The 27,500-nt window shown below is 44.0% G+C and overlaps 3 protein-coding genes and 1 long non-coding RNA gene across 4 annotated transcripts in view; 3 read left to right on the top strand and 1 right to left on the bottom strand.

Moving 5' to 3' along the window:
* The window catches only part of prkg1b (protein kinase cGMP-dependent 1b), a 43,932-nt gene extending 34,763 nt beyond the window's left edge, over nucleotides 1-9,169 (top strand). Inside the window, exons 10-18 of the mRNA XM_076078346.1 lie at nucleotides 787-883; nucleotides 2,681-2,820; nucleotides 3,309-3,398; nucleotides 3,726-3,867; nucleotides 4,592-4,755; nucleotides 4,838-4,960; nucleotides 5,051-5,113; nucleotides 5,228-5,294; nucleotides 5,876-9,169. Coding sequence (XP_075934461.1) covers nucleotides 787-883; nucleotides 2,681-2,820; nucleotides 3,309-3,398; nucleotides 3,726-3,867; nucleotides 4,592-4,755; nucleotides 4,838-4,960; nucleotides 5,051-5,113; nucleotides 5,228-5,294; nucleotides 5,876-5,974 — 985 coding nt within the window. The 3' untranslated portion in view covers nucleotides 5,975-9,169. The remainder of the gene's footprint in view (nucleotides 1-786; nucleotides 884-2,680; nucleotides 2,821-3,308; nucleotides 3,399-3,725; nucleotides 3,868-4,591; nucleotides 4,756-4,837; nucleotides 4,961-5,050; nucleotides 5,114-5,227; nucleotides 5,295-5,875) is intronic.
* A 239-nt stretch (nucleotides 9,170-9,408) lies between these two features.
* Nucleotides 9,409-10,914, top strand: LOC142933985 (uncharacterized). The gene is made up of 3 exons (XR_012947653.1): nucleotides 9,409-9,505; nucleotides 9,916-9,989; nucleotides 10,797-10,914. It is a non-coding gene; the product is annotated as an uncharacterized LOC142933985 (long non-coding RNA).
* A 517-nt stretch (nucleotides 10,915-11,431) lies between these two features.
* LOC142934001 (protein FAM13C-like) lies at nucleotides 11,432-19,616 on the top strand. The gene is made up of 11 exons (XM_076078343.1): nucleotides 11,432-11,973; nucleotides 12,133-12,463; nucleotides 13,336-13,477; nucleotides 14,606-14,687; nucleotides 14,791-14,854; nucleotides 14,959-15,079; nucleotides 15,461-15,544; nucleotides 15,932-16,027; nucleotides 16,156-16,355; nucleotides 16,444-16,545; nucleotides 17,183-19,616. The coding sequence occupies exons 1-11, from the start codon at nucleotides 11,763-11,765 to the stop codon at nucleotides 17,304-17,306; spliced, it is 1,557 nt and encodes a 518-aa protein (XP_075934458.1). The 5' UTR covers nucleotides 11,432-11,762; the 3' UTR covers nucleotides 17,307-19,616.
* Nucleotides 19,617-19,979: 363 nt separating this feature from the next.
* The window catches only part of asah2 (N-acylsphingosine amidohydrolase 2), a 12,357-nt gene continuing 4,836 nt past the window's right edge, over nucleotides 19,980-27,500 (bottom strand). Inside the window, exons 11-20 of the mRNA XM_076078359.1 lie at nucleotides 25,675-25,756; nucleotides 24,792-24,907; nucleotides 24,594-24,688; nucleotides 24,159-24,198; nucleotides 23,970-24,068; nucleotides 23,752-23,847; nucleotides 23,191-23,340; nucleotides 22,909-22,965; nucleotides 22,715-22,803; nucleotides 19,980-20,249 (exon numbers count right to left, since the gene is read on the bottom strand). Of these exons, the coding sequence (XP_075934474.1) occupies nucleotides 20,051-20,249; nucleotides 22,715-22,803; nucleotides 22,909-22,965; nucleotides 23,191-23,340; nucleotides 23,752-23,847; nucleotides 23,970-24,068; nucleotides 24,159-24,198; nucleotides 24,594-24,688; nucleotides 24,792-24,907; nucleotides 25,675-25,756 (1,023 nt within the window). The 3' untranslated portion in view covers nucleotides 19,980-20,050. The remainder of the gene's footprint in view (nucleotides 20,250-22,714; nucleotides 22,804-22,908; nucleotides 22,966-23,190; nucleotides 23,341-23,751; nucleotides 23,848-23,969; nucleotides 24,069-24,158; nucleotides 24,199-24,593; nucleotides 24,689-24,791; nucleotides 24,908-25,674; nucleotides 25,757-27,500) is intronic.

A 27,500-nucleotide genomic window follows, 5' to 3' on the forward strand; every position in this document is an offset into this window, starting at 1 on the left:
GCGCGCTCAGTTGGACTCCTTCCAAGTCAGACACCCACAGACCTGCAGTCTGGATCTGAAGAGTCTTAGACGAAGAGTACCGTCCAAAATCTATCAAGTCCTCTGGACTCTGACGGCGTCCCGCTCGGATCAGGAAGATCTGGCAACCTCACCGGTCCCACCAGACCAGAACCTCGGATCTCTATCGACACCATCAGCCCGACCCTCACCATGTGATCCTGGAGTGGAGCTCTTCTTTGGAGACGCTCTCTTGCAGACCGATCGTTCTCCTGATGACTGAAAACCTTTCGTTCTTTGACCGAGAAACTTCGTCCCAAAACTTTGAAGGATTTGTTTTTGTCTGTAGAATAAAGGACTAGACCTTGAAGACCATCTGGTGGATTGAAGTCCACCTTTTTCTGCCATCAAAGAGTCTTCAGAGAAGAGAAGAACGAGAGTTTTTCTAATCGATACTCGTAAATAAACTCTTTCTAGAGATGAGAGAGCTGCTTCTCCTCCCAGCGAGGCAGCAGAGAGCTGCATACTCTTCCTCCTCTTCCTCCCCCCCCATCACCTCCTTCTCCATCCAAACCTCCAAGAAGTTCCCGTTCTTCCACGTCGTCAAATGCTGCAGGTAGAGTTCCAACACCTTATTAAAGGAAGGTTGGATGAGTTTATATTTTTCCAAACGTTCACCTCTGAAGCTCGGCTGCTCGAACATCTTTTTCAAAAATGTATCCAACGTGTTTAAAGCTCTGCTTTCCTGCGGTCAGTGAAGGCCTCCCTGTGTTGTTTCTGTGTCTGCAGGTACGAGGCGGAGAACGCCTTCTTCTCCAGTCTGAAGCTGAAGGACTTCAACATCATCGACACGCTCGGAGTCGGAGGCTTCGGACGCGTCGAGCTGGTACTATCAGGTTCTATTATAGAATATGAGATTACAGAATGTGAGATTATAAAATGTGAGATTACACAACGTGAGATTACACAACGTGAGATTACGGAACGTGAGATTACGGAACGTGAGATTACGGAACGTGAAATTACGGAACGTGAGATTACGGAACGTGAGATTACGGAATGTGAGATTACAGAACGTGAGATTACAGAATGTGAGATTACAGAATGTGAGATATAGAATGTGAGATTATAGAATGTGAGATTATAGACAGATGTAAAAGAGAGAGATTTTTATTCTCTAAATTTCATTTTAATGCAGCGACACAGAAAAGACTTCTTTGTAGGACGTTTCACTCGAGTTTAAAACCATTTTTATCAGTAAAAGATCAGTTCAGGTTAGTTTGAAGCTACTTTAAATCTTTAAAAATATTTTTTTGTGTTGGATGATTTAAAAACTAACTTCAGATCAAGAAGCTTCAGACAAAGTTAAAGACCAGTTTGAGTCTAGTTGGATATGATTTATAGTCCACAACTCGGACAAAATGATGTGTGTGTGTGTGCGTGCGTGCGTGCGAGAGCTATTTGCAGTAACTTTCCAGTGGAGTATCAATGCTGGTAACTGGAGACCAGTCATCATGTGATTCAGAGTCTGGGTTTTCTCAGGGTTTAATTCATGAGTTCAGTTTATTAAATCGAATTAATTTATTAATAAGTCTAGTTTGTCTTAATGAGTTCCTCAGATCAGGAGCTTCCTTTGTTTTCATTGTATTTCTATTCATTAGATTCTCTTAACAGTGTTCATTAGTAGTGAGGTGGATGGAGACAGAGGGAGGTGTGATGTAACGGTTGCTGCTCTGACTCGTGGCGTCGAATGTCTCTGCAGCAGCAGGAGGTTTTCGGGTACTGAAGGTCGGAGGGGAAACCCTGCAGAGGGTTTGCCCAAAAACAGGAAGGAATCCCCGCTCAGGATCTCCCATCAACCCTCTGGAGCTATTTCTAGTGGATGAGTCAGAATGTAACTCTGCTCCGAGGAAAACACTGACCTCTGACCTCCAGACTGCTGATGATATTTCCCATCACAGCCAGCTTCAGAGCAGCGGCCAGGCTAGCTGTTTCCCCCTGTTTCCAGTCTTTATGCTAAGCTAAGCTAACCAGCAGATGGCTGAGTGGTAGAGGATTGTGTCATGTAGTATTTATAGCACAGCTGTTTGTCCTTCATATGTGTTCCATATGAGGTTCAAACTCACAGATATGAGTCAAGATTCAAACCCAAGACCAATACTCGTTAAAACTAGAATTTTAAAAACATGTTGGTCCGTCTCTCACCACTGTCTGACTTCCTGTCTGTGTCTCATTGGTTCCTACTGAAGACTTGCATCTTCTGTAAGACAGCAAAACTATTTAGTTAGGTTGAGACAACAAAAGTACTTAGTTAGGTTTAGGAAAAGATGGAAGTTTGGGTTAAAATAACTACAGAACTGTCGTTGTGAAGTTGATGAAGTACGTAAGTTTCATGACAAATAAATCAACGTTGACTTCTTGTTTCACATGAGGAAGGAACAGTGATCTCCTGGATGAAAGATCTCTGTTTGTCCCTCCCTTCCTTCCTGTGTAATAGACCGTCTTTACACTTTCTCCTTCATGATTACGTGGCTAAACTTTCGTAGGATATCTAATTATTTGTTGTAGTTATATCTACGAATGCTGAATGAGACCAGCATGGTATGATACACACACAATACTTGTTAGATACAGATTGAAATGTGTGATGTTTCTAACCGACTGGACGTGTGTTTGTCTTCAGGTGCAGCTGAAGAACGAGGAGGCGAAGACTTTCGCCATGAAGATCCTGAAGAAGCGTCACATCGTCGACACGAGACAACAGGAACACATCCGCTCTGAGAAACACATCATGACCGAGGCGCACTCCGACTTCATCGTCAGGTCAGAACAACAATCATCATCATCATCATCACTGCAATCGTTTCATATGGAAGTCCTTGATTCTAAAAAAGGGTTGCTTTAAGTCCTGGCTTTCAAAATAAAAGCTTTACTGACAAATCTTTGTTTGGTGTTATGTGCAGAATTTTGTCACTAATAACAAATTTTCAGCATCACTGGAAAAAAAATATTGTTTGGTTCTGGTTTTCAAAATAAAATAAAAATAGAATAGAGTTGACTAAAACTTTATTGTCCATGAACTAAAAACAATGTTGCTTTTTATTGACGTTTGTTTTTTTGGTTAGCTCTTTAAATTATTTACATAAAAGCAGCAGAAGAAGAATATGAAACACATGGAATCAGAACGAATATCGCTGTTAAAAGAAGAAACGTGAAAACATTAAATAAAATAAGAGCTTTCTCAAACAGAGAGATGGATGTTTCTGATTTATTTTGAAAGGTTCTGATGGAGCTGTGTCGTTTGTGTTCAGGTTGTACCGGACATTTAAAGACAGTAAATATCTGTACATGCTGATGGAGGCCTGTCTGGGAGGAGAGCTGTGGACGATACTGAGAGACAGGTACACATTTCACACCGTTAGTCTGTCTCTGTTCAACACATGTACTGACGAAGACGCGTCGCTCTTCTAAATCTTTTATAAATGGTTTCTTTTTTGACGCAGAATAAAAGTAAAAAGTGCTGAAACAAGTGTTTTAGTCGATTAGATAAAAATTAATTTATAGATTTAGATTAACAGCAATTTTGATAGTTGGTTATTTGTTGAGGGTAATTTTTCAAGCAAAAGCTAAAAACTTTCTCTGGTGTCAGCTGCTCAGAATATGTTTTATGTCTTTATAAACTAACTAACTGGGTTTTGACAGTAATTCTTGTTTAACTTGTTTTTCAGGGGTTCGTTTGAAGATTCAACCACCAGGTTCTACACAGCCTGTGTGGTCGAAGCCTTCGCCTACCTGCATGCCAAAGGCATCATATACAGAGACCTGAAGCCTGAAAATCTCATCCTGGACAGCCGGGGATACGCCAAGCTGGTAATTCAATATTTATTGATGAAATACATTTTCAATGTTTAACATCTTGTGGGAATCTTCAGCCAGTAGCTTCAAGTTTCTGGGTGAAAATACAAGTTTAACAACACAATGGGTCAATTTTGCAAAGGGAAAAGATTTAATCAGTAACCGAACAAAACCAACGCTATGAAGGGAGAATGTTGTGTATCATCAGTCTTAGGTTGTACAAATGTTAAGATAGTAAACTTTTGCACACAGTTGTTTGTTGTAGTATGAAGAAGTAAAACAAACGCACCCTAAACAAGGCAGGGATTCATTGGTCAACATTACACCTGTATTCTATTGGTCGGGGAATTTTGAATCCAAGAGCAGAGAAGAACTCGGAGAGCAGAAGTTTCAGGAGCAGCCTGACTGTGAAGCAACAAAATATCTGAGTGCAAGCAAACAGTTTGAGCAGAAGCAAAGCAAATCCAAGCGCAACCAGGAACTATTGGAGTGCAAAGACACGGTTTAGAGGGAGAGCTTTACAAAATATCTGAAGTGAAATTAGTAAGTCATGCTCTCAAATTAAAAGAACACAATCTTCAATAAAAACGTATATTAATATTAAGAGTTCTTCATATTTTAAACGAGTTTCCAGCTTGAGATGCTGTACAGGAACCGGCAAGAGCCAATTCACACGATCAGAAAAAGGAAATTATCCAAATGTGGAGAGACGTGTTCAATCATTTTCGTCATTTTCTAGGTGGACTTTGGTTTTGCCAAGAAGATCGGTTTCTGTAAGAAGACGTGGACGTTCTGCGGGACGCCGGAGTATGTCGCTCCAGAGATCATCCTCAACAAAGGTCACGATGTCTCAGCAGACTACTGGTCTCTGGGTATCCTGATGTACGAGCTGCTGACCGGCAGGTGAGGACAAAGACAAGAATGGAGACAGTAAAGCTCAGTAGAGTCAAACTCTTGTTTATTCGGTGTCTCTGTGTGTCTCCAGTCCCCCATTTTCAGGTCCAGATCCAATGAAAACCTACAACGTCATCCTGAGAGGCATCGACATGATCGAGTTCCCCAAGAAGATCACCAAGAACGCCGCCAACCTCATCAAGAAGCTCTGCAGGTAGGGGGCGCTGTTCACCTGAGCAGCTCACATTAACTGTATAGTCAAAGTTCATTGTTCTTATTTCCAAAATAAATCCTGTGTCAACAGAGATAATCCCTCAGAGAGACTTGGAAACCTGAAAAACGGAGTCAAAGACATCCAGAAGCACAAGTGAGTGGACGGGAAGCTGACACCTGATTGGCTGTTTCAGCTCTCACATGTTTTCTGTTCAGTGTGTGCTTCTAAATACAGGATAAAAAAACAAATCCGTCTCTCTGTGTTCAGGTGGTTTGAAGGTTTTAACTGGGAGGGTCTGAGGAAAGGAACTCTGACTCCACCCATCACACCTGACGTGAGTCGAAGTAGAATTTATGTTAGACCAATCAGGGCTCAGTAAATGTTCTGAATCATAACAAGGAAACAACAAAGGTGATACAGATTTTAAAAAACGTCATATTACAAAATCTATGTTTTGTGATATTTCTGGTAAATTGAAAGTCATATTTGAAGATAGGGTTACGATTCCCCCCTCATATATGACCACCTGCTGTAATGAGAGCGGCAATTTTTAGGCCACTTGATTCCTTTATTTGCCGAATAAAGACCATTAGATGCATTTGGAAGTTCTAGTCAACGGACCTTTTGAGCTTTGATTATTTGGCAGCGTTGAGAAACAGTAACTCCAACCAAGAGTTCTGTTTTTGGCATATCCAGCAAATTACTTCAGGACCCCTGGTGGCCCAGTAGTTATGCTGCTAACCATTAAGCGGTTCAGCTGGGAGTATTTGTTGCATGTCACATACTTCTGTATAAATTCTCTGATGGTATATATAAGATCATGTCACCCAGAGTGTCTTCAGCTCTTTAACCAGCCTGAAATCTAAGAGATCTGCAGCTTGTTGAAGGTGTTTAACTCGGTGTTGTTCTGTCCAGGTTTCCTCTCCGACCGACACCAGTAACTTCGACAATTTCCCCGAAGACACAGACGAGCCACCACCGGACGACAACTCCGGATGGGATTACGACTTTTAGTCCAGATACCCAAAGGTTCCGACACTTTACGGCTTGCGGTGAGGTCCAAATCTGAGACGAAGACGACGACTTCTCACCGGGCCGATCAAAGACGAGCTTTGTGTGCCGTTCGGAGGACGTTTTCACCTGAAGCAGCTTTCTGTGACTTGTTTTTAAAGAGTTGTGGGAGTCAAACTCCCAATGATTTGTTGCCACATTGTGTCCTCGCATGATTTGTGTACTGAACGTGAAGAAGGCAGCAGATGGAAATGGACTGGAGGCTTCTCGCTGATCAAAGTGGTCCCGTCCGTTCCGCTCTAACTAGAAGAAACCCTGAGCTGCCAGAACATCTGAGAGCTGGAAGATGAGGAGGTTCAAGGATGAGACTAACCATCTGTAAACCCTGTTTCCAAGTCCAGGACCACTTGTTGATCAAGTCTCTCAGAGTAGTAAAAAAGGTTTGAGAACAAGTGACACGTACCTGGTTAAAAGGGGTACAAGCATGCATTCTGTTATGACCCGAGTAAGTCATCCTCCTGGTTCTAGAGAGTCGTTAGAACTCTGGATCAAAGCCACTCCATCCACAGAAAAGTGGCCATGGGGCAGAAAATGCGTTGCCCCGGGGTGTTTCTTTGGACCCGGAACAACCCTGATTCCTTGTTTGGCTACAGCTGAACTTTGGGTATGCCCATATGGGTATACCCTTGGGTATGCTCGTCCATCAGCAGTATTTTGTTCCCTATATTGCTGCAAGACAATTGTTTATCAAGTCTTTAAATCTCTAGAAGTCTTAGAGCAATGCATATGTGGGCCTTCTTTTTTGGCAACTTTTGGATATCTTCCCCCCATCAGCAGTCGGTGAAACAGCACCGGCCTTTGCTTTATGTCCCATGTATTGCTGCAACACTTGAGATAACTCGGACGTTGATTTTGTGATGACCGCCTGAAACCTGCTGCTCATAACCCGTCGGTGAAGCTGGTCAATCTTAAGGGGGTTAAGGGGGAACTTTTGTCACAAAGTGCTCACCAGAGAAAACAGACAAGGCTTGAATATCAAGGTTTCTGGGACTCTGGGGAGAAGAAGTTGGGGAAACATTGATGGGTGTGGACTCAATCTACCTGGCAGATAAATCTGGAAACAGGAGATCCAACATGGTCGTCCCCTCAGACACCCTGTTGTTCTGCAGCCAATGGGAAGCCCCTGCTCCTGCCAAGTGTCCTTGATTGGCTGACACTTGAACTTTTACCCCACAGAGGAAGATCTCCTGCCTATCCAGTGATATCTGGCGTTTGTGTTGAAGTTCTGGAAATCCGTAGGGCCTTTTCTGACCCTATGAACCCAGGTTTGGCTCTCTGACAGTCGGCTGGAGACGAACCCCCATACACAGGAGCAAAGACTTGAGACTGAAAAAGGCAAAACCCAAGGTCACCGTGATGCCTTCACTTCTCATTTCATTTTCGGGAAACTTCAAATCCAAAGACAGAGAGACAAACGGTGTTGGATGTAGCAGCTGTGGTCGTCCTCAGTGGACGACGAAGGTGAAACGAACATTTCTACTTTTAAACTTTCCTTTCTATCCTTTATGGTGTGAATCTTTGGATCATAGCATGAGAATAGATATTTTGTACATATTTCCAAGACTTCCTACATCATTGTTTTGCACACATGTACAAACACTCCTTTTCTCACAGACGCATGCACGACTTGGTTGAATTTCTTATCAGCTGTTTGTTTCAAGGTCTTTAAAAGACGAAGAGTCCTGTTTCTAAAGCTCACGATATACTTGCTTTTTTTTAAAGACCTGGTTCCAGACCTCTGAATCCTCACGCTAACGAGCTGTTTGTGGATCGTTCGCCGATGTTGTCGTTGAATTGTTTTACTTTAGGAATAAACTGTCAAACTCATTTTTAAAGCCAACATAAACAAGATGTCTTTAAAGAGCTGAAAAAGAAACGGAAATGTGAAAATCCACATGTACAAAAGATCATGTGATGTTAAAATCTCCACAACAGCTTCTGAATCGACCAGATGTTTTATTTTTATATACAACAATTAACTTTCAATCTGAAACTCCACATATTTCTTCAACCAACGTGACGAAAGTTGATCCACTATTAGATAATAATGTAATAATAATAATCCCTGTTGTTCACCAGAATGTCTCCCTGGAGAACTTAAACATAAGTGTGAACTAAAGATGTTCAAAATACAGTTAAAGACACAACACGGAAAACACGAGTTTGTCTGAGCTCTGAAACAGGAAACACCTTCATACTGTTGAGTTGAAGTAGACGTGAAGTCTCTGAGGTTTGTATTTCTTCCACAAACAAAGAGTTTAACCATAAAAAAAAGGGATTCATCTATTTATTTAGATTTGTTTTTATATTCTGTGGCCTTTTGTAAAAGCAGCTGATCGTATTATTATCTTTTGTATTCGCAGTCTGAATCTGTTGTGTGATGATGACGAGTTAACGTCCGTGAGCTCTGCATGAAAGAGTTCAGAGGTCAAAAAGGGATCGTTCGACATTTTAGGAAATAAGTCTTTTTGTTTGTGGGAGTGAGATGCTAGCCTAGCTTAGCATAAAGACTGGAAGCAGGTGGAAACAGCTAGCCTGGTGTCTTGTTCCTACAATCTGATTCTCAGTGAACACAACAACCAACATCTCTAAATCTCACTGATTTACACCAAATGTCTTGTTTGTGTACAAAAACACAAATATATGAAATATCTTGATTTAGAGAGAAGTAATAATAATAACTTAACCCCACCACAGACCAGTTGATGTTAATGTTCAGCTGTGAAAAAAACAATATAAACAAAGTGATGAAAAGGTATTCGTTTGGACCAGAAGGAGAAATATTAATGTTCTTATTGATTCTTAGTGATATTTTGTGGTTATGAGATTGTGATGAAGTATCACTGATTTATTTGTATATAGTGGGAATGTAGTATTTTATGATGTCTCCGCAGTTTGTAGTTATTATTATTGTTATTATGATTGTTATTAAGGTTTCGTTATTATTATGATTATTATTGAGGTTTCGTTATTATTATGATTAGGATTATTTTTTTATTATATTATTGTTATTCTTACAGAGGTTGCCATGGTAGCTGAAGTAACGTTCTGTCTCTGTTCTAAAAAGCTTTATGGGCATGACTGTTAAAACAAACAAAACATTTTTAATCTGTTTGAAAAATAAAGGCTATAAAAAGAAAAGAAGAGAAGAAGAAGAACTGGGTTTATTTCATATCGTTTGAACACAGATTGTTTTATTTAAAAGATGTGTGATTGAACCATCTCTACCACGCTTGAGTTACTCTCCACAGCTCATGCGGGACTCGAACCGGCAACCTCCCGCACCGAGCAGCGCAATGAAGACCCTTTTCTGTGGCTTTTATTTTGAAGGATACTCCCGCCTGTCGTTCGTGTACATTTAACGAGCGTCAGTTGCGCTGTAACGTTGTGCACAACTAGGACTCGAACCACCAACCTTCTGCAACGAACAGCCCGAAGATAAGGGATGAGTTTTATTGTGACTTTTACTTTGAAGTAAGTGACCGGAAACGTGTTTGTTGTATCAGCAGAACCTCCGTCAGAAAACCAGCTAAATAAACACGCGGCTCAGTTTACAGACTAAACATAGACACAAAATAAGAGTCACCTACTTCACTACATCTTCTCAAGCCTCCCCTTTAATTCGGCGTCTACATATTCCAGCACAGATCTCGATGTAGAGTTTTAATTTAACTATATCCGGTTCCTCTCAGCAGACACCACGTGCGTCTGAATCACGTGAAATGGTCAGAAAGTAAAACGCAGTTTGGTGAGAGTGGCATTAAGTAACACAGCTCATTCTACAGTCACTGCGCTGTCTCACGTTTTACTACATGGACTTTTCACAGAGCACAGTTTGAATTTATTCTCACTTTGAGGGATTTAGTTTTGTGTCTGTGCTGCAGTACCGCTCTCCGCCTGAATGGATGCTGATGAACCCGGTGGGGGGCGCTGTTTTACCGATGTGTACAAGGACGTGGTGAGTGTTATTTAACTACATACCTGCAAACTTGTCACTTTTCGGTGAAATTCACCTTTTTGAATAAAAAGTATATCATCCACGTGAATCGTGTAGATCCGTAGAGGGTTTTTTTCGGGGGGGGGTCAACTGGCCAGCCAGCGTTTCTCAGATTAGAGTGAGATGAGGAGAAAGGATCTTGATCTTCGTGATCTTCACAATAGAACATCTTTGATGTGTCGACTCTTGGCCAATCAGCGAGAACGTCGGCACCAACGTTGCACAATAAGCAGCAACACATTTGATTAAACTAGTATAATCTCTACTTGTATAAATTAATTTAGTCAGTTTCCATCACTAAAAGATCTAAATACGTCTCTTTCGAATGTAAACCTCGTTTTCTTTTCTTCTCCCTCGTTTATATTCTTCATCTCTAGGACGTCCTATGAAATATAGAATTAAATGTAACGTCAGTGAGCTGCATTCTCTCTAGTGTCCACCAGGGGGCGACTCCTCTGGTTGTATAGGAGTCTATGAGAAAATGACTCTACTTCTCTCTTGATTTATTACCTCAGTAAACATTGTAAACATGAGTTTATGGTCTCAATCTCTAGTTTCAAGTCTTCTTCAATACAGCATGATGTTCATTTAGTACATTATGGTCCATTTAGAGTCACACAGACCATAAAGCAGGGGATGCTTTAGGGCGGGGCTACACGGTGATTGACAGGTCTCTACCACATAATTTTAATCTCACAACTTTAACTCTTTGAGTGTGTTTTCATTTCATCAAAGTCACATTTTGGTCCTAAAAAACGTCTGATTCAGTGTTTAAAAAAAAGATGGCGACGGCCGAAACGCTGAACTGGAGGCTTCAAAACGTCCACGAACCAGCTGGTGACGTCACAGTGACTCTTCTTCTTCTGTGGTCGTGACCGACGACGTGTTTCCTGTAAGTTTACACACAACGAACACAAAGAAACTCCATCATCACATCACGGGATTTGATTGGCTGTTGAGCTGTGATGGTTCATGCTGCAGCAGAACTGTGCACACACACTCACACACAGACACGCACACACACACTTTTTTATGAATGAGATACACACGGTGATGCCATCAACAAGCCCCTCCCCCACCGATGCGGGAAAAACCTCTCTCTCTCTCTCTCTTCAGATGGGAGGGAGAGTGAACGCCCCCCCCCCCCCCCCCCCCCCCCTCTCTCTCCTCTGTCCTTCACGAGCCTGAGGATGAGTAATCCAACGAGGGAGGAGGAGGTGAGGACACCAACGCAGCATCAGCACCACCATCATCATCATCAGGATGAACATTTACACCCTCTGAGCTCAGTCACGACGGAGGGGACTAATTCCTGGAATGTCACACGCTTGAAAGCATCAGTTTGAATCAGTGTTTTGTGTGAAAGACACCGGAGCTGGCTAATCGCTTGAGTGAAGGGAGATGAAGAAAGGACCAAAGGAAAAGGTTCTTGTGGAGCGTCACTGACTAATCTCTGGAAGAGCTGGCTGGTTTCAGTGGATGATACCTGACTACTTCATGGACAGGAGGTTAATTTTGTCATCCTTTGGACTGTGGGGACAGACCACTTCCTGAACAGCACGCCTCCTCTTTATATATTCATCCTACAAACCGGCGGCTGAGAGAATCTGCCACTCCTCCACATGTGGTGCTTCAGAGGCTGGGATCTGGCTAACATCTGGAACCATTGACCCATCCCAGTTACTACACCACCTCTCTGTGGACCAGGTTAATCTCTGGATCCGTGTATCGGGCATGTTCTGCTTCTGCCTGCAGAGTTCTCTGCTGAAGCTCCAGGCGCTGGAGGTGGAGGGGGGCTCTCCTCTGGGTCCGTCCCCAGAGGAGAGCCCCCCTGTCCTGGGCAGCAAGGAGCAGAAGAGCCCCTGTGGTTCCGTGGAGGTCGGAGGGAAGGAGGGGAAGAATCTGTCTCTCTGCCACGGGGACCCTGATGAGAACAGTCCTCCAGGTACCTGTCTGTCTGTCTGTACATACACCTGTCTGTCTTCCTGTACACAGCTGATACTGATACTACAACTAGTAAGCTAGTATCAGTAGTAGTATCAGTATCAGTAGTTGTATCAGTACTAGTAGTAGTATCAGTAGATGTCTCTGTGTGTCTCTGTAGACCTCCTGACAGTCCTCACCAGACCTCCACAGTCCCCCAGACACCAGCCCTTTACCACCATCCAGCCTGGCCAGCAGCCTCTGACGCCCGACGGAGCTACGCCCCCCGGCCCTCACCCCTACTCCCCTGGAGGGGAGGGGGGAGGAGCTAGAGGAGAGGGAGGAGCTCTCCTCCAGCTTCTGGCCCCTCCCCCCCATGGAGGAGGCAGAGCTCTCCTCCAGCTCGGCGGCCCCACCCCTCTGCCCTCCCCCCGCTGCTCCAGCCTCAGTCACAGGTTCAACTCCGACCCCGACAATGCCCCGTCACCGCCCTGCAGCCAGCAGTACATCCAGTAAGTCTGCCTGCCTGTCTGTTTGATGGTCTGTGTTGGACCAGACTAGAACCTTTTGGTTTTTACTCAGGACTGAGGGTGTGTCTGTCTCTCCCTCTGTTTACCCATCTGTCTCTCCCTCTGTATACCTGTCTCTCCCTCTGTTTACCTGTCTCTCCTTCTGTTTACCCGTCTGTCTCTCCCTCTGTTTACCTGTCTGTCTCTCCTTCTGTATACCTGTCTCTCCCTCTGTTTACCTGTCTGTCTCTCCCTCTGTATACCTGTCTCTCCCTCTGTTTACCCGTCTGTCTCTCCCTCTGTTTACCTGTCTGTCTCTCCCTCTGTTTACCTGTCTGTCTCTCCCTCTGTATACCTGTCTCTCCCTCTGTTTACCTGTCTGTCTCTCCCTCTGTTTACCTGTCTGTCTCTCCCTCTGTTTACCTGTCTGTCTCTCCCTCTGTTTACCCGTCTGTCTCTCCTTCTGTTTACCCGTCTGTCTCTCCTTCTGTTTACCCGTCTGTCTCTCCCTCTGTTTACCCGTCTGTCTCTCCCTCTGTTTACCCGTCTGTCTCTCCCTCTGTTTACCCGTCTGTCTCTCCCTCTGTTTACCCATCTGTCTCTCCCTCTGTTTACCTGTCTGTCTCTCCCTCTGTTTACCTGTCTGTCTCTCCCTCTGTTTACCCGTCTGTCTCTCCTTCTGTTTACCCGTCTGTCTCTCCTTCTGTTTACCCGTCTGTCTCTCCCTCTGTTTACCCGTCTGTCTCTCCCTCTGTTTACCCGTCTGTCTCTCCCTCTGTTTACCCGTCTGTCTCTCCCTCTGTTTACCCATCTGTCTCTCCCTCTGTTTACCCGTCTGTCTCTCCCTCTGTTTACCTGTCTGTGTTTGTGTCCAGGTGTCGGGCTCGGGACCGGACCGATGTCTCAGAGGACCTAGAGTGTCCCTTGTCCATCCCGTTGCTCACCAGACAGATTCAGACCCTGAAGAAGAAGGTCCGACGGTTTGAGGACCAGTTTGAGCATGAGATGAACTACAAGGTAAACACAGCAGGGACCAGGACTCTGGTGGGTCAGGAACCAGGACTCTGGTCAGGGATGGTAGAAGTAGGTTTTAAGATTACATACACAAAAGACCAGACTTTAATCCAAATCAGCTGTTTGGAACTGATTCTGGTTCAGGTGGTCAATTCATGACAGGATTTTCAAAATATGAGTTGATTTTCCAGTGCAGTAGAAGTATAAAGTCACATCAAATGGAAATACTCCAGTACAATTTAGAGGTACTTGTACTTTACTAAAGTGGCCTTTTTCTTGAGTTGGTGTCTCTGATGGTGTCTCTGATGGTGTCTCTGATGGTTTCTCTGATGGTTTCACTGATGGTGTCTCTGATGGTTTCACTGATGGTGTCTCTGATGGTGTCTCTGGTGGTTTCTCTGATGGTTTCACTGATGGTGTCTCTGATGGTGTCTCTGGTGGTTTCTCTGATGGTGTCTCTGATGGTTTCACTGATGGTGTCTCTGGTGGTGTCTCTGATGGTTTCTTTGATGGTGTCTCTGGTGGTTTCTCTGATGGTGTCTCTGATGGTTTCTCTGATGGTTTCTCTGATGGTGTCTCTGATGGTGTCTCTGGTGGTTTCTCTGATGGTTTCTCTGATGGTGTCTCTGATGGTGTCTCTGATGGTGTCTCTGATGGTTTCTCTGGTGGTTTCACTGATGGTGTCTCTGATGGTGTCTCTGGTGGTTTCTCTGGTGGTGTCTCTGATGGTTTCTCTGATGGTGTCTCTGGTGGTTTCTCTGATGGTGTCTCTGATGGTTTCTCTGATGGTTTCTCTGATGGTGTCTCTGATGGTGTCTCTGGTGGTTTCTCTGATGGTTTCTCTGATGGTGTCTCTGATGGTGTCTCTGATGGTTTCTCTGGTGGTTTCACTGATGGTGTCTCTGATGGTGTCTCTGGTGGTTTCTCTGATGGTGTCTCTGATGGTTTCACTGATGGTGTCTCTGATGGTTTCTCTGATGGTGTCTCTGATGGTGTCTCTGGTGGTTTCTCTGATGGTGTCTCTGATGGTGTCTCTGGTGGTGTCTCTGGTGGTGTCTCTGGTGGTGTCTCTGATGGTTTCTCTGATGGTGTCTCTGATGGTGTCTCTGATGGTTTCTCTGTGTTTCTCAGGCGTCCCACAACGATAAATACTCAAACCCAGAGATGATCCGAGTGATGGGTGAACTGGCAAAGGCTCGCAGACAGCTCAAAGGTCTGTTCACAGGTCTGTTGGTTAAACTCGTCATCCTCTCTCAGAGGAACCTTTGATACAGAAACCCAACAAATAAAAGTACATTCTGTGTGTTTGTCTGCAGAGATGAGACTCAGAGAGTCGGTGTTTGAGTCGAATGAGCCGGACGGTCCGGAGAACTCCTGCAGGTAACACTACAAACACCACAAACACCAGTAACACCACAAAAACCCTCTGCACATGCTCAGTGTGGCCCTGGGATCAGACCCATCAGTGTGAATGTGTCCTGCAGGTCCGGCTCAGGCCAGCAGGGGCTGGCGGACCACAAGCCCACCCTGGAGGAGACGGTAGAGTCTCTGTTCAGACGGCTGAAGGAGAAGAGGCAGGCTCTGGGCCTGCCAGACAACATGAAGGTCCCTGAACGCACCGTCACACTGATGTGGTTCATCCTCACCAGACTCTCTTCATTTAATGCTCCGTTTTATCTCTGCTGTGACAGTCATCTTTACCTGTCTGTCTCTCTGTCTCATTCTGAGGTCAATAGCAAAGTAAAAGTCACCATTCATTAACAGTTCGTCCTCAATATAACCAGAAACTAAACGAGATGAATCAATCTTAAATAATCTTAAAAATCATGAGCGAAATTGTCTTGATAACAAAAATATTTATTTTGAAGTCGTCTGTAGAGCAAATCAAATCATTTATAATCATGAGTCAGTGATGCATTACTGAAAGGAAGAACATGCTAACATGCTAACATGCTAACACATCCTCACCACTCTGTGTATTTCTAGGAGATGACTCAGGCTCAGATGGTTCTGGAGAAGATCACCCTGCAGAAGTGTCTGCTCTACTTCGAGAGTCTGCACGGCCGACCGGTGAGTCCTCCAGACTGTTCATGGTTACAGCGCCACCTAGTGCGCAGAGTGAGACACTGCATAGAGACAGGAAAGACGAAATACAAAGGACTGGAGAGTAAATAACTGTTAAAAATAGGTCGTATGAAACTGAAAATTCTCTGTCTGTCTGTCTCTCTCTCTCTCTCTCTCTCTCTGCCTGTCTGTCTCTCTGTCTGTGTCTCTCTCTCTGTCTGTCTGTCTGTGTCTCTCTCTCTGTCTGTCTGTCTGTGTCTCTCTCTCTGCCTGTCTGTCTCTCTGTCTGTGTCTCTCTCTCTCTGTCTCTCTCTCTCTGCCTGGCTGTCTGTCTCTCTCTCTCTCTCTCTGCCTGTCTCTCTCTCTCTCTCTCTCTGCCTGTCTGTCTCTCAGGCAGTGAAGCAGGAGAAGACCCCGGTGAAGCCTCTCTATGACCGATACCAGATGATCAAACGTTTACTGTGCAGCAGCCCGACTATTGGCACCATCGTGAGGAGCTCTTCTTTATCACTCAGTGAAACATATTGATCATCATCATCATCTCTTTAGTGTTTCAGTTCCATTTGTCTAATAGTACAGAAGGATCTCCTCTCAGAGTCTCTGACTGCGTCTCTCAGGAGGAAGAGGACGGTTCTGATGAAGACTCCATGAGCTCCACGATGGTCCTTGAAGCTCCCGTCCCGCCTCCTCGCAGAGCGACCAGACCTGCTGCTGGCGAGGAGGACGGCGATCCGGCCTTCGTGTCCCCGTTGGACGAGGTGAAGGCCGTCCATCAGCAAGCCGCCGTCACCACGGCCAACCTGCACGAAGCCTCCAGGTCTGTGTGTCTGTCGAGGTCTAGACTAGTGGACCTGGACTCTCCTGGTACGTGGACAGAGTCGTTAACCCTTCACTCTGTCCTCCAGGTCTCAGCTGCTGAACTGTCTCCGAGAGACGAGGGCCGAGAAGAAGATGAGGCGTAAAGCTCTGAGAGAGTTTGAGGACGAGTTTCACCGTCAGACTGGAAGGTGAGAGACGAAGAGACCCTAGTGTCCACCAGGGGGCGACTCCTCTGGTTGTATAGAAGTCTATGAGAAAATGACTCTACTTCTCTCTTGATTTATTACCTCAGTAAACATTGTAAACATGAGTTTATGGTCTCAATCTCTAGTTTCAAGTCTTCTTCAATACAGCATGATGTTCATTTAGTACATTATGGTCCATTTAGAGTCACACAGACCATAAAGCAGGGGATGCTTTAGGGCGGGGCTACACGGTGATTGACAGGTCTCTACCAGAGACGTATACGGCGTCTCTACGTCACTCCTCCTCACTCCAGATATGGTCACTTCCTGTTCTCTGGTTGCAAAAAAACAAGATGGCGACGGACTGGAGGCTTCAAAACATCCACAAACCAACGGGTCACTTCTTATATTCAGTCTATCTTTAGAACGCATATATTTTGCTACGTTAACATCTAGCGTCCTCACTACTCTGGAGTTTTAAACCACCAAAACAGAAGGACTACAGATTAAAGGCGTTACTGATCTTATTTAAACGAGCAACAGTTGTTAAACAGAGTTGAAAAGATGAGATTAGTGCCGTTCACACAGATCTGAGTCACATCTGGTTTCCTATTTAACTCATCTTGTGTTTTACTGACAGAATCTGCCAGAAGGAGGATTGCAGTCCGATGAAGGAGGAGTACCAGGACTACAAACAGCTCAAGGCTAAGCTCCGCCTCCTGGAAGTCCTCCTCAGCAAACAGGAAGTCACCAAAACCATGTGAGAGGAAACCGGAGCTCCCAGAAATGTGATTTTCTGAGAGGATAATAATGATATTTCCTGTTCAGAGGAGAGGAAGTGGTGGTAGGTCACGCTTTATTTATCCTTCAGCGACGTTGGCTGCATCGAGTTCATAACGCCAGTGGAAGTATAAATATGTTGATTTAAAAGAAAAGCTCAACGTTTTGGAGTCAAACTCTCTCTTGTCTGGTCAGTAAATATGAAGCTACAGCCTCCGACTGTACAGAAGAAGTGGACGTAGTCATCTACGTCCCATCTTGGTTTTTATCTGTTGCCATCTTCTTGTTTTTCTATGGTCTGTGTGACTCTAAATGGACCATCACTTACTAAATGAACATCATCAACTTTCACTGCGTGAGCTTAGCATAAAAGAAACAGCTAGCCTGGCTGGCCGTGCCTAACGTTAGCATGTTAGCGTAGCACAATTAGCATGTTAAGGTAGCATGTTAACATTGAAATGGATATGTTTATATCTTTATGTTATAAAGAACGCTCACATGTCGGTAGAAACTCTGATTTTTATTATTTTCTTCCTCTCCAAGCTGTAAATACTGTAAATACTCCAGAAAAGTTTTATTAAGTAAAAAAGAGATGTGTGTCAGTGGAAACTTGTATACCAGCATCAGTGTGTATTTATTTACCTGCATCCTCATTCGGAACCATTTAGTCTGCAGAGACGAGGACGTTTAAGCTTCTGTATTTTATACCAAACTGTCCGACTGAAAGCACTTTTAAGACAAGTTTATTTAAGAATGTTTTCCTTTAATGTTGTCGGACTAAACAAACCTGTGAAGGAGCTGATGAGGTTCAACTGAACTGTGTGGAAACGTAGAAATGATTGTTATTCTGTATGTTGAGATCTGCTGGACGACGTGGAGAGATGGAGACAAATGTATTCGTATCAGAGCACAGGAATTTATTTTTTATCCAAAGTTGAATGTTTAATATGCAACATGATCATTGTGTCCTCTGGATTGATCAGTGAAGACGAGACGTCCTGCAGCAGCTTCGTACCTCGTTTCAGAGGTTTGGAGTTTCTATCAATCAAATATTTTAGAATAAAGATCAATAATATGAGACCAGACGGCGAGTTGTTGCGTTTCCTTCATCGAATGCATGAGACGGCACAAAGGGAGGTTACGATGCGTCGTCCAGTCTTTGCCTCGATGACGAGGTTCTTCTAGGTTTGTCAGACGCACATAAAAGTTCAAATAGTCTCACCGCTCGTCAGTGTCACGCTTCACCCAGGCAGCCAATCCAATAATGCTTAGCCCAGGGCCAATTAAAGAATGTTATTTTTAATTAAGATGTGTCCACTACAATCATTTTTTGCTTCACGTCTATATTCTCACCTAAAATGAACCGAACTGTCGTGCATAAGAAAGTGTGTGTCTCCAGGTGGACCAGAGTCCTGAATGAGCTGAACCAGGACCCTGTGTCTCCAGGTGGACCAGAGTCCTGAATGAGCTGAACCAGGACCCTGTGTCTCCAGGTGGACCAGAGTCCTGAATGAGCTGAACCAGGACTCTGTGTCTCTACTTTCTCTCCCGCAAAACAAGCGGAGACGCAGCGTGAGGCCGCATGATAAGTTGCGTCGGTAGCGCCGTGTCTGGGAGCATCCAGTACGCAGGGGACAGCGTGTGTTTGGGGGATGGCTGGTTCAGAGCTTCCTGAGCAGTGCACCCAATGGTAGCTGGGGGGGGATCCAAGTGGGGGTGGCTGGGTTGCTGAACAGTCATTAGTGGGACGCTGCGTTGGTCTTTTGTTTCGTTTCTTTTGCTTTAAGTTGTTTGTGGTGCCTGTCTGGGCACCTGGTCTGTGAAGTCCTGCCCGCTAAACCAGCTGTCACTGGTTTAAACCACAGAGTTGTATTTGTACCAATAAAAGATTGATATTTTCATAACACTGCCTCTTGCGTGTACATGCCTTTACGGTGTTTTGAACCCGGGTCTCTGTGGCAACGTGGTGCTACGTTAACGTTAAGTGAATGAATGTAAACACAGATATGAAGCGTCGTATACGTCGACTATGAATCCAGATTAAATCTTTATCTCTGAAAAACCTGCAAGTGAACAAATTACAGCCAACAAATACGTTTTTATTTTAACATGATTGGAAACCTGAGAAGAAGGTAAATTGTAGCTCGAGTGTTTTCATCAGAATAAAACGTGGAACATGAACCGACCTGTTGATGTTGTGAACTCGTTCATGCTGTGAGTCATAAAGAACTCCCTCTGTTGGGATGTTCTGCTTCGCTTCATGAGTTTCTATACAGTTTCTATACAATTTCTAATTAAATATTTTTGCTATCAACACAAATGTTGTCATTTTTGTATTATTCAGAATCAGCAGATTGTGACATGAAGATGATTTAAGATTGAAATGTTGCTCAATATGAGAAGAATGAATGTTTACATACTGTGGTACGTTTTCAGATCCTTTACTTGACGTTAAAGTTGTAATACCACAAAGTAAAAATACTTAATTGCAAGTCCTGCATTGAAGATGTAACTAAAGTATAAATACACAAGTATTGTTAACAAACACACATACTATTATGGTTGTTGCTACCATTGAGGACTCTTTGATCATGTCTCTGTATATTTTATTTCATATTAAGAACATGCACATGATGGTATGGACAGTATTTGTACATTTAGATGTGACTGGTTTCTAAATAAATACATTTGACAGCAGAAGGTTTCCCTTCATGAATTGTGCTGAAGTTCACTGATGGTAGAAGCTGGCAGAGACCCTGAAGACGTCGGACGTGCCTTCGTACGGCGTGATGAAGGTCTGCCAGCCCGTCCTGTTCTTGTAGTGTCCGTAGTGTTTGATCCTGTAGGAGCCGCTGGGGGCCGACGGGGGGACGTGCCACTCGATGGTGGAGTTACTCCGCTGGTTCGAACCCTTCAGCCAGTGAAACCTGCAGAGAGAGACCACACGAAACGTCCTCAGAGACAGACGACACAAAACGTCCTCGGAGACAGACGACACGAAACGACCTCAGAGACAGACGACACGAAACGTCCTCGGAGACAGACCACACGAAACGTCCTCGGAGACGGACCACACGAAACGTCCTCGGAGACGGACCACACGCAACATCCTCGGAGACAGACCACACGCAACGTCCTCGGAGACAGACCACACGCAACGTCCTCAGAGACAGACCACACGCAACGTCCTCAGAGACAGCTGGAGTCAAAGGTTGGTGTTTAAATGATCAACCCGAACACATTCTGTCCTGGTGGTGAAGTTTCAGCAGATTAATGCATGATTTTACATTAATACACGAGTAATATTAATCTAATGATAGAATATATAATAGTACACCAGTCACAGTACACACAATACTTTTACTTAATTTAATCATTTATACTGATTTTTACTTACTGTAACAGAGTATTTCTACTGTGTGCTATTAGTACTTTTACTGTGACAGTATTTCTCAAGGTGGTATTATTACTTAAGATATAACAGTATTTTGAAACCGTGGTATTAATACTTTAACTGTAACAGTATTTATTACTGTAACAGTTTTTTTGCGGTGTGGTATTAGTACTTTTACTGTAATAGAGTACTTTTGCAGTGTACTATTATTACTTTAACTAATAGTATTAATAGATCATCACTAATAGATCATCCCAACCGACCCCCCCCACCGGCACTGAGGATCTGCGAAGAGGATGTGAGTCGGCTCTTTCACAGACAGAAGATCAGGAAGGCTCCGGGCTCACACGGTGTGTCCCCCTCCTACCTGAAAGTCTGTGCTGACCAGCTGGCCCCCATCTTCACACAGATCTTCAACCGATCACTGGAGCTATGTGAAGTCCCCTCCTGCTTCAAACGCTCCACGATCATCCCGGTCCCCAAGAAATCCTCCATCACAGGATTAAATGACTACAGGCCTGTCGCCCTGACGTCTGTGGTCATGAAATCCTTTGAAAGACTGGTGTTGACCCATCTGAAGAACATCACAGGACCCCTGCTGGACCCCCTGCAGTTTGCCTACCGTGCAAACAGGTCGGTGGATGATGCAGTCAACATGGGACTGCATTACATGCTGCAACACCTCGACTCCCCAGGGTCATATGCAAGGGTTCTGTTTGTGGACTTCAGCTCCGCGTTCAACACCATCATCCCGGAGATACTCCAACCCAAACTCTCCCAGCTCACTGTGCAGCCTCCACCTGTCAGTGGATCACAAACTTCCTGACTGACAGGACGCAGCAGGTGAGGCTGGGAAAAATCACATCCAGCACCCGGACTATCAACACTGGCGCCCCCCAGGGATGTGTGCTCTCCCCACTGCTCTTCTCCCTCTACACCAACGACTGCACCTCAGAGGACCCAACGGTCAAGCTCCTGAAGTTCACAGACGACACAACGATCATCGGCCTCATCAGGGACGGTGATGAGTCTGCGTACAGGCGGGAGGTTGAACAGCTGGTCTTCTGGTGTGGTCTGAACAACCTGGAGCTAAACAAGCTCAAAACTGTGGAGATGACAGTGGACTTCAGGAGGAGCCCCCCAACACTGCCCCCCCTCACCATACACAACAACACTGTATCCGCTGTGGAGACCTTCAGGTTTCTGGGATCCACAATCTCCGGGACCTGAAGTGGGCTCCCAACATCGACACCATCCGGAAAAAGGCACAGCAGAGGTTGTACTTCCTGCGCCAGCTCAGGAAGTTCAACCTACCTCAGGAGCTGCTGATCCTGTTCTACTCCACCATCATCCAGTCTGTTCTCTGCTCCTCCATCACTGTGTGGTTTGGATCGGCCACCAAACAGGACAGAAACAGACTACAACGGATTGTCAGGTCTGCAGAGAGGATCATTAGTTCCAGCCTGCCCTCCATCCTGGACTTGTTCACCTCCAGAGTCAGGAAACGGGCAGGAAAGATCACTGCAGACCCTTCACACCCTGGACACAAGCTGTTCCAACTCCTCCCCTCTGGTAGGCGCTACAGGGCTCTGTACGCCAAAACCACCAGACACAGGAACAGCTTCTTTCCACTGGCCGTCACTCTCATGAACAATAAATAAGTCATATTGCACTACCTCTGTTTGCACTATTGTATTTTATGTATATATACATACACACTTTTGTTTGGGATATATTTATACTTATATTGTATATAGCTGTTAAATGTCCTTGTTTTTCTTATATTTCTCTTGTTTATTGTATATATTTCATATGTGTGTATGTACGATGAGAGTAATGTGTAACCGGAGTCAAATTCCATGTATGCGCACGCATACAGGGCCAATAAAGCCGATTCTGATTCTGATTTTTAAACCATGGTATTAGAACTTTTACTAAAATAAAGGATACTTCCTCCACCACTGGCCTTCACATCAAACCTACTAAACACTGACATACCTGGTCTCCCATGATGCATCAGTGTGGACGATCTTCCAGGTGTCTGTTCTGTTGTCATAAATCTCCACAGTCACCAAAGTTTTATCTCTCTGTGACGGACGACAACACCGAGGAGGTTAGAGAGGAAAGTAACACTACAAAGAGGAATCAAGGAAACAAAGTACAAAACTAAGGAAACAAGTTTTTGGTCTTACGATGTCTCCAGAGTTTCTGGGGTTTCCTGCTACGAACGTGACGGAGACGACATCACCCTGAAGGACACGTTCAAACATGTTTATGTGTGTTCACGTACAAACAGCAGGGTGTACGGAGCCCTGAGGGACGCCTCAAGGCTCCATACCGGGCCCACTACGGAGCACTAAGAGAAGCCTCAAGGCTCCATACCGGGCCCAGTACGGAGCACTGAGGGACGCCTCAAGGCTCCATACCGGGCCCAGTACAGAGCCCTGAGGGACACCCCAGAGAAAGACCCCCACCTGTCTGTAGACGGGGTACACCTGCTCCAGGACGTCTCCAAAGCTGCTGTTCTCTGGTTTCCTGTCCACGGTCGGTGCAGGCAGCAGATTGAAGAGATTCTTCCGGAAGAACGGAGGCTGAGGGCCGAGCGGCAGCTCCGACACTCTGTCCTAAAAACAAGGAACACAGGAGAACCAGGTGGAGTGAAGAAACCTTAAAAACATGAGGATGCTTTTTTCTGTCATTTCTAAGTGTCAGAGATGATGATGATGATGATGATGTCCTCTGGAAGAGGAAGTCACAATGACACTAAAATAGTTCTGACTTCCAGAGGGAGTGCAAATTTAAACACTATTTGTACAGTGCGGTATTAGTACTTTTACTGTAACTGCCTTTTTAAAACTGTGGTATTAGTACTATTACTGTAACAGAGTATTTTTAGACTGTAGTATTAGTACTTTTACTGTGTCAGTATTTTTACTGTGTTTTGACATAGATTCCGTTGACACAGTATAATTGTACTGTAAGAACACACATGAGCGGCTCCTCATTACATCATCAAAGGTGTGGTCCGGTCTCACCTGTGCGATGGCTCTGGCCAGGCCTCGGTACCTGTGCAGGTACGCACTGAGCGTGTGCGGACCATAGATGGTAGAGGCTCCTTCGTACCGCTGCACCTGAAATATAACGGTCACGTATTTACACTTGGTTTCTTAGAAACTGTGTAGTAGTTTTTTCTCTGAGTTTTGGTGGACGGCTCTAAATGCTACAATACCCATGAGCCTCAGCTGCTGTCTACCTGGTACTCTTCATAGGTGGTGATGTAGTGAGTGTAGACGTTACTCAGGCCGGCAATCACCACTTCCGTGTCCCTGAACGCCCCCTCAGACTCTAGCTCCTAACACACACACACACACACACACACACACAGTGTGGTCACATGTTACAGGTGTGTAAAGGTGTAGTTTGTGTCCACGTTGTGTCTCACCTGTTTGACGGCTTCTCGTAGCCTCCTCCCCGACATGGTGCTGTGAGAGCACAGAGACGAGTGATGTTATCGGGGGGGATTTACTGTACTACATCTCAGAGGTACATATTGTACTTTTTACTTTACTACATCTCAGAGGTACATATTGTACTTTTTACTTTACATCTCAGAGGTACATATTGTACTTTTTACTTTACTACATCTCAGAGGTACATATTGTACTTTTTACTTTACTACATCTCAGAGGTACATATTGTACTTTGCTACAGTTATCTGACAGCTTTTGTTACTATTTATATTGAGATTATTAAATCAAAATAAAATCATCTAATAAAAGATGATGTATTATGATCATCAGTAGTATTGTGATTAGTACAATCAGCAGTATTATCATCAGTAGTATTGTGATTAGTAATATTAGTGAAGTGTTGTTACGTCATCTCTCCAGGAACAGCTACGACGGCTACATTGCCGATGGTGATGATCTGAACATCGACGATCTGAGGATGCCACGGCAGAGGCCAGTTCATCTACACACACACACACACACACATTAAACCTCCACTATCTTCACATCATCTAGAACCTTCACAGAACGGTTCTGTGCGTGATGAAGATCGGCCTCGTCATCACCTCCCCTGTGCTGATCAGGATGGGTTTGGGATGATGACACTCCTGCGTCTGATTGGACGGCTGACCCAGCAGGGCGTCTCTGATCCCGTCCCAGAATGGGTCGCCTTCCACAGCGCCTACAGAGAGAGAGAGACAGACCGGTTCAGAGGAATTCAAACCCACAACCAGCCAAACTACAGGAGAACCACAGGAGAACCACAGGCGAATCATAGGAGAATCATAGTAGAACCACAGTGGAACCAGAGGAGAACCACAGTAGAACCAGAGGAGAATCAGATGAGAACCACAGGAGAACCAGAGGAGAATCATAGTAGAACCACAGTAGAACCACGGGAGAATCATAGGAGAATCATAGGAGAACCACAGTAGAACCACAGGAGAACCAGAGGAGAATCATAGTAGAACCAAAGGAGAATCATAGTAGAACCACAGTAGAACCAGAGGAGAACCACAGGAGAACCACAGTAGAACCACAGGAGAATCATAGGAGAACCACAGGAGAACCACAGGAGAATCATAGTAGAACCACAGTAGAACCAGAGGAGAATCATAGGAGAACCACAGTAGAACCAGAGGAGAACCACAAGAGAACCACAGGAGAATCATATGAGAACCACAGGAGAACCAGAGGAGAATCATAGTAGAACCACAGTAGAACCAGAGGAGAACCAGAGGAGAATCATAGGAGAACCACAGGAGAATCACAGGAGAATCATAGGAGAACCAGAGGAGAATCATAGGAGAACCACAGGAGAATCATAGGAGAACCATAGTAGAATCACAGGATAATCATTGTGGAACCACAGTAGGACCACAGTGGGACCACAGTAAATCCATCATAGAACAACAGGAGAACCACATAGTAGAACCAGAGTAGAATCACCTTGAGTGAAGTTGAGTTCTCCTCCTCCATCTGTTGTTCCTGCTGCAAAACTGTGACCCAGAGCTGGTTTACATGTACTGACCTGATACACACAGATAATAATCTATCAATCAATCATCAATCAATCAATCTATCATCTACAATCTATAATCTATCATCTACAATCTATAATCTATAATCTACAATCTATAATCTATCATCTACAATCTATAATCTATAATCTACAATCTATAATCTACAATCTATAATCTACAATCTACAATCTATAATCTACAATCTATCATCTATAATCTACAATCTACAATCTATAATCTACAATCTACAATCTACAATCTATCATCTACAATCTATAATCTACAATCTATCATCTATAATCTACAATCTACAATCTATCATCTATAATCTATAATCTATAATCTACATTCTACAATCTACAATCTATAATCTACATTCTACAATCTACAATCTATGATCTACATTCTACAATCTACCATCTATCATCTACAATCTATCATCTATAATCTACAATCTATCATCTACAATCTATAATCTACAATCTACAATCTATAATCTATAATCTACAATCTATAATCTATCATCTACAATCTATAATCTATCATCTACAATCTACAATCTATAATCTGTAATTTATTTTTATTTAACCTTTATTTAACCAGGTAAAATCAATTGAGAACCAATTCTCATTTTCAATGATGACCTGGCCAAGAGGCAGTAGCACAGTCCACACAAGTTACACAAACAACACAGATACAATACAGTATGACAAACAATGGAAAAATGGCTAAAAACAACCAAGATAAAATAATAAACACTATGTACAAAATAAAAGGCAGATTACTGGATGTTATTTGTGAAAAAATGGAAGAAAGAAAGAGAAGTGAGGGCTGGTCAGCAAGTACAGCAGTCAACTATAACTTGTTGCAGCTTATGTTTGAACATGTTGAGAGAGGTGAGAGCTGTTAGTTTGAGTGTGTTTTGTTGTGAGTTCCAGTCCTTTGCAGCGGCAAAATGAAAGGAGTTATGACCAAACACAGTACGGACTGTTGGAATGATGAGCCTAATGAAGTCACTGGATCTTAAATGCCGATTGCTGTCAGAAATGCGCAGAAGATTTGAGAGGTAATGAGGAGTCATTCCCAAAATGGATTTATAGACCACGAGCAGCCAGTGTTGTAGCCGCCTGGTATGAAGGGAGGGCCAATCCACCAATCTGTAAAGAGCACAGTGGTGGGTGGTGAAGGGTGCACATGTGGCAAAACGGATTGCTGAGTGGTGGAGTGTGTCCAGTTTTCTGAGGGTGGTCTTTGATGCCATTTTATAAATTATATCGCCGTAATCAAATAGAGGAAGGATGGTCATTTTCACAATGGTGAATTTGGCAGAGTGTGTGAAGGAGGCCTTGTTTCAATACAGGAAACCCAGTCTAGCATAATAATCTATATCTATCTATATATATATATCTATATATATCTATATCTATATCTAAATATAATCTACAATCTATAATCTATAATCTACAATCTACAATCTACAATCTATAATCTATAATCTACAATCTATAATCTACTATCTACTATCTATAATCCATCATGAACACAGAGAAAGCTTGTGTGTCTGTTGCCACTGGCTGATTTAAGTGAAGCAGGTTAACCTCAAAGTTAGAAACAACGGTTCAACTCACTTAAGGTGGACTGACCCTTAAGGTGGACTGAGCTTTAAGGTGGACTGAGTCTTAAATTGGACCGAGCTTTAAGGTGGACTGACTCTTAAGGTGGACCAGCTGTTCTCAGCATTAATCAGTCAAA

This window comes from Anarhichas minor, unplaced genomic scaffold (genome assembly GCF_050575085.1).
Source record: "Anarhichas minor isolate MPS153535 unplaced genomic scaffold, ASM5057508v1 ptg000065l, whole genome shotgun sequence".
NCBI lineage: Eukaryota > Metazoa > Chordata > Actinopteri > Perciformes > Anarhichadidae > Anarhichas > Anarhichas minor.

Excerpts from the sequence above, each read along its gene's own strand:
- LOC142934001 (XM_076078343.1), top strand. The coding sequence starts at position 11,763 with ATGTTCTGCTTCTGCCTGCAGAGTTCTCTGCTGAAGCTCCAGGCGCTG. Across the intron at positions 13,478-14,605 it reads AGCATGAGATGAACTACAAG|GCGTCCCACAACGATAAATA; the intron begins GTAAACACAGCA and ends TGTGTTTCTCAG. Across the intron at positions 14,855-14,958 it reads GGTCCGGAGAACTCCTGCAG|GTCCGGCTCAGGCCAGCAGG; the intron begins GTAACACTACAA and ends TGTGTCCTGCAG.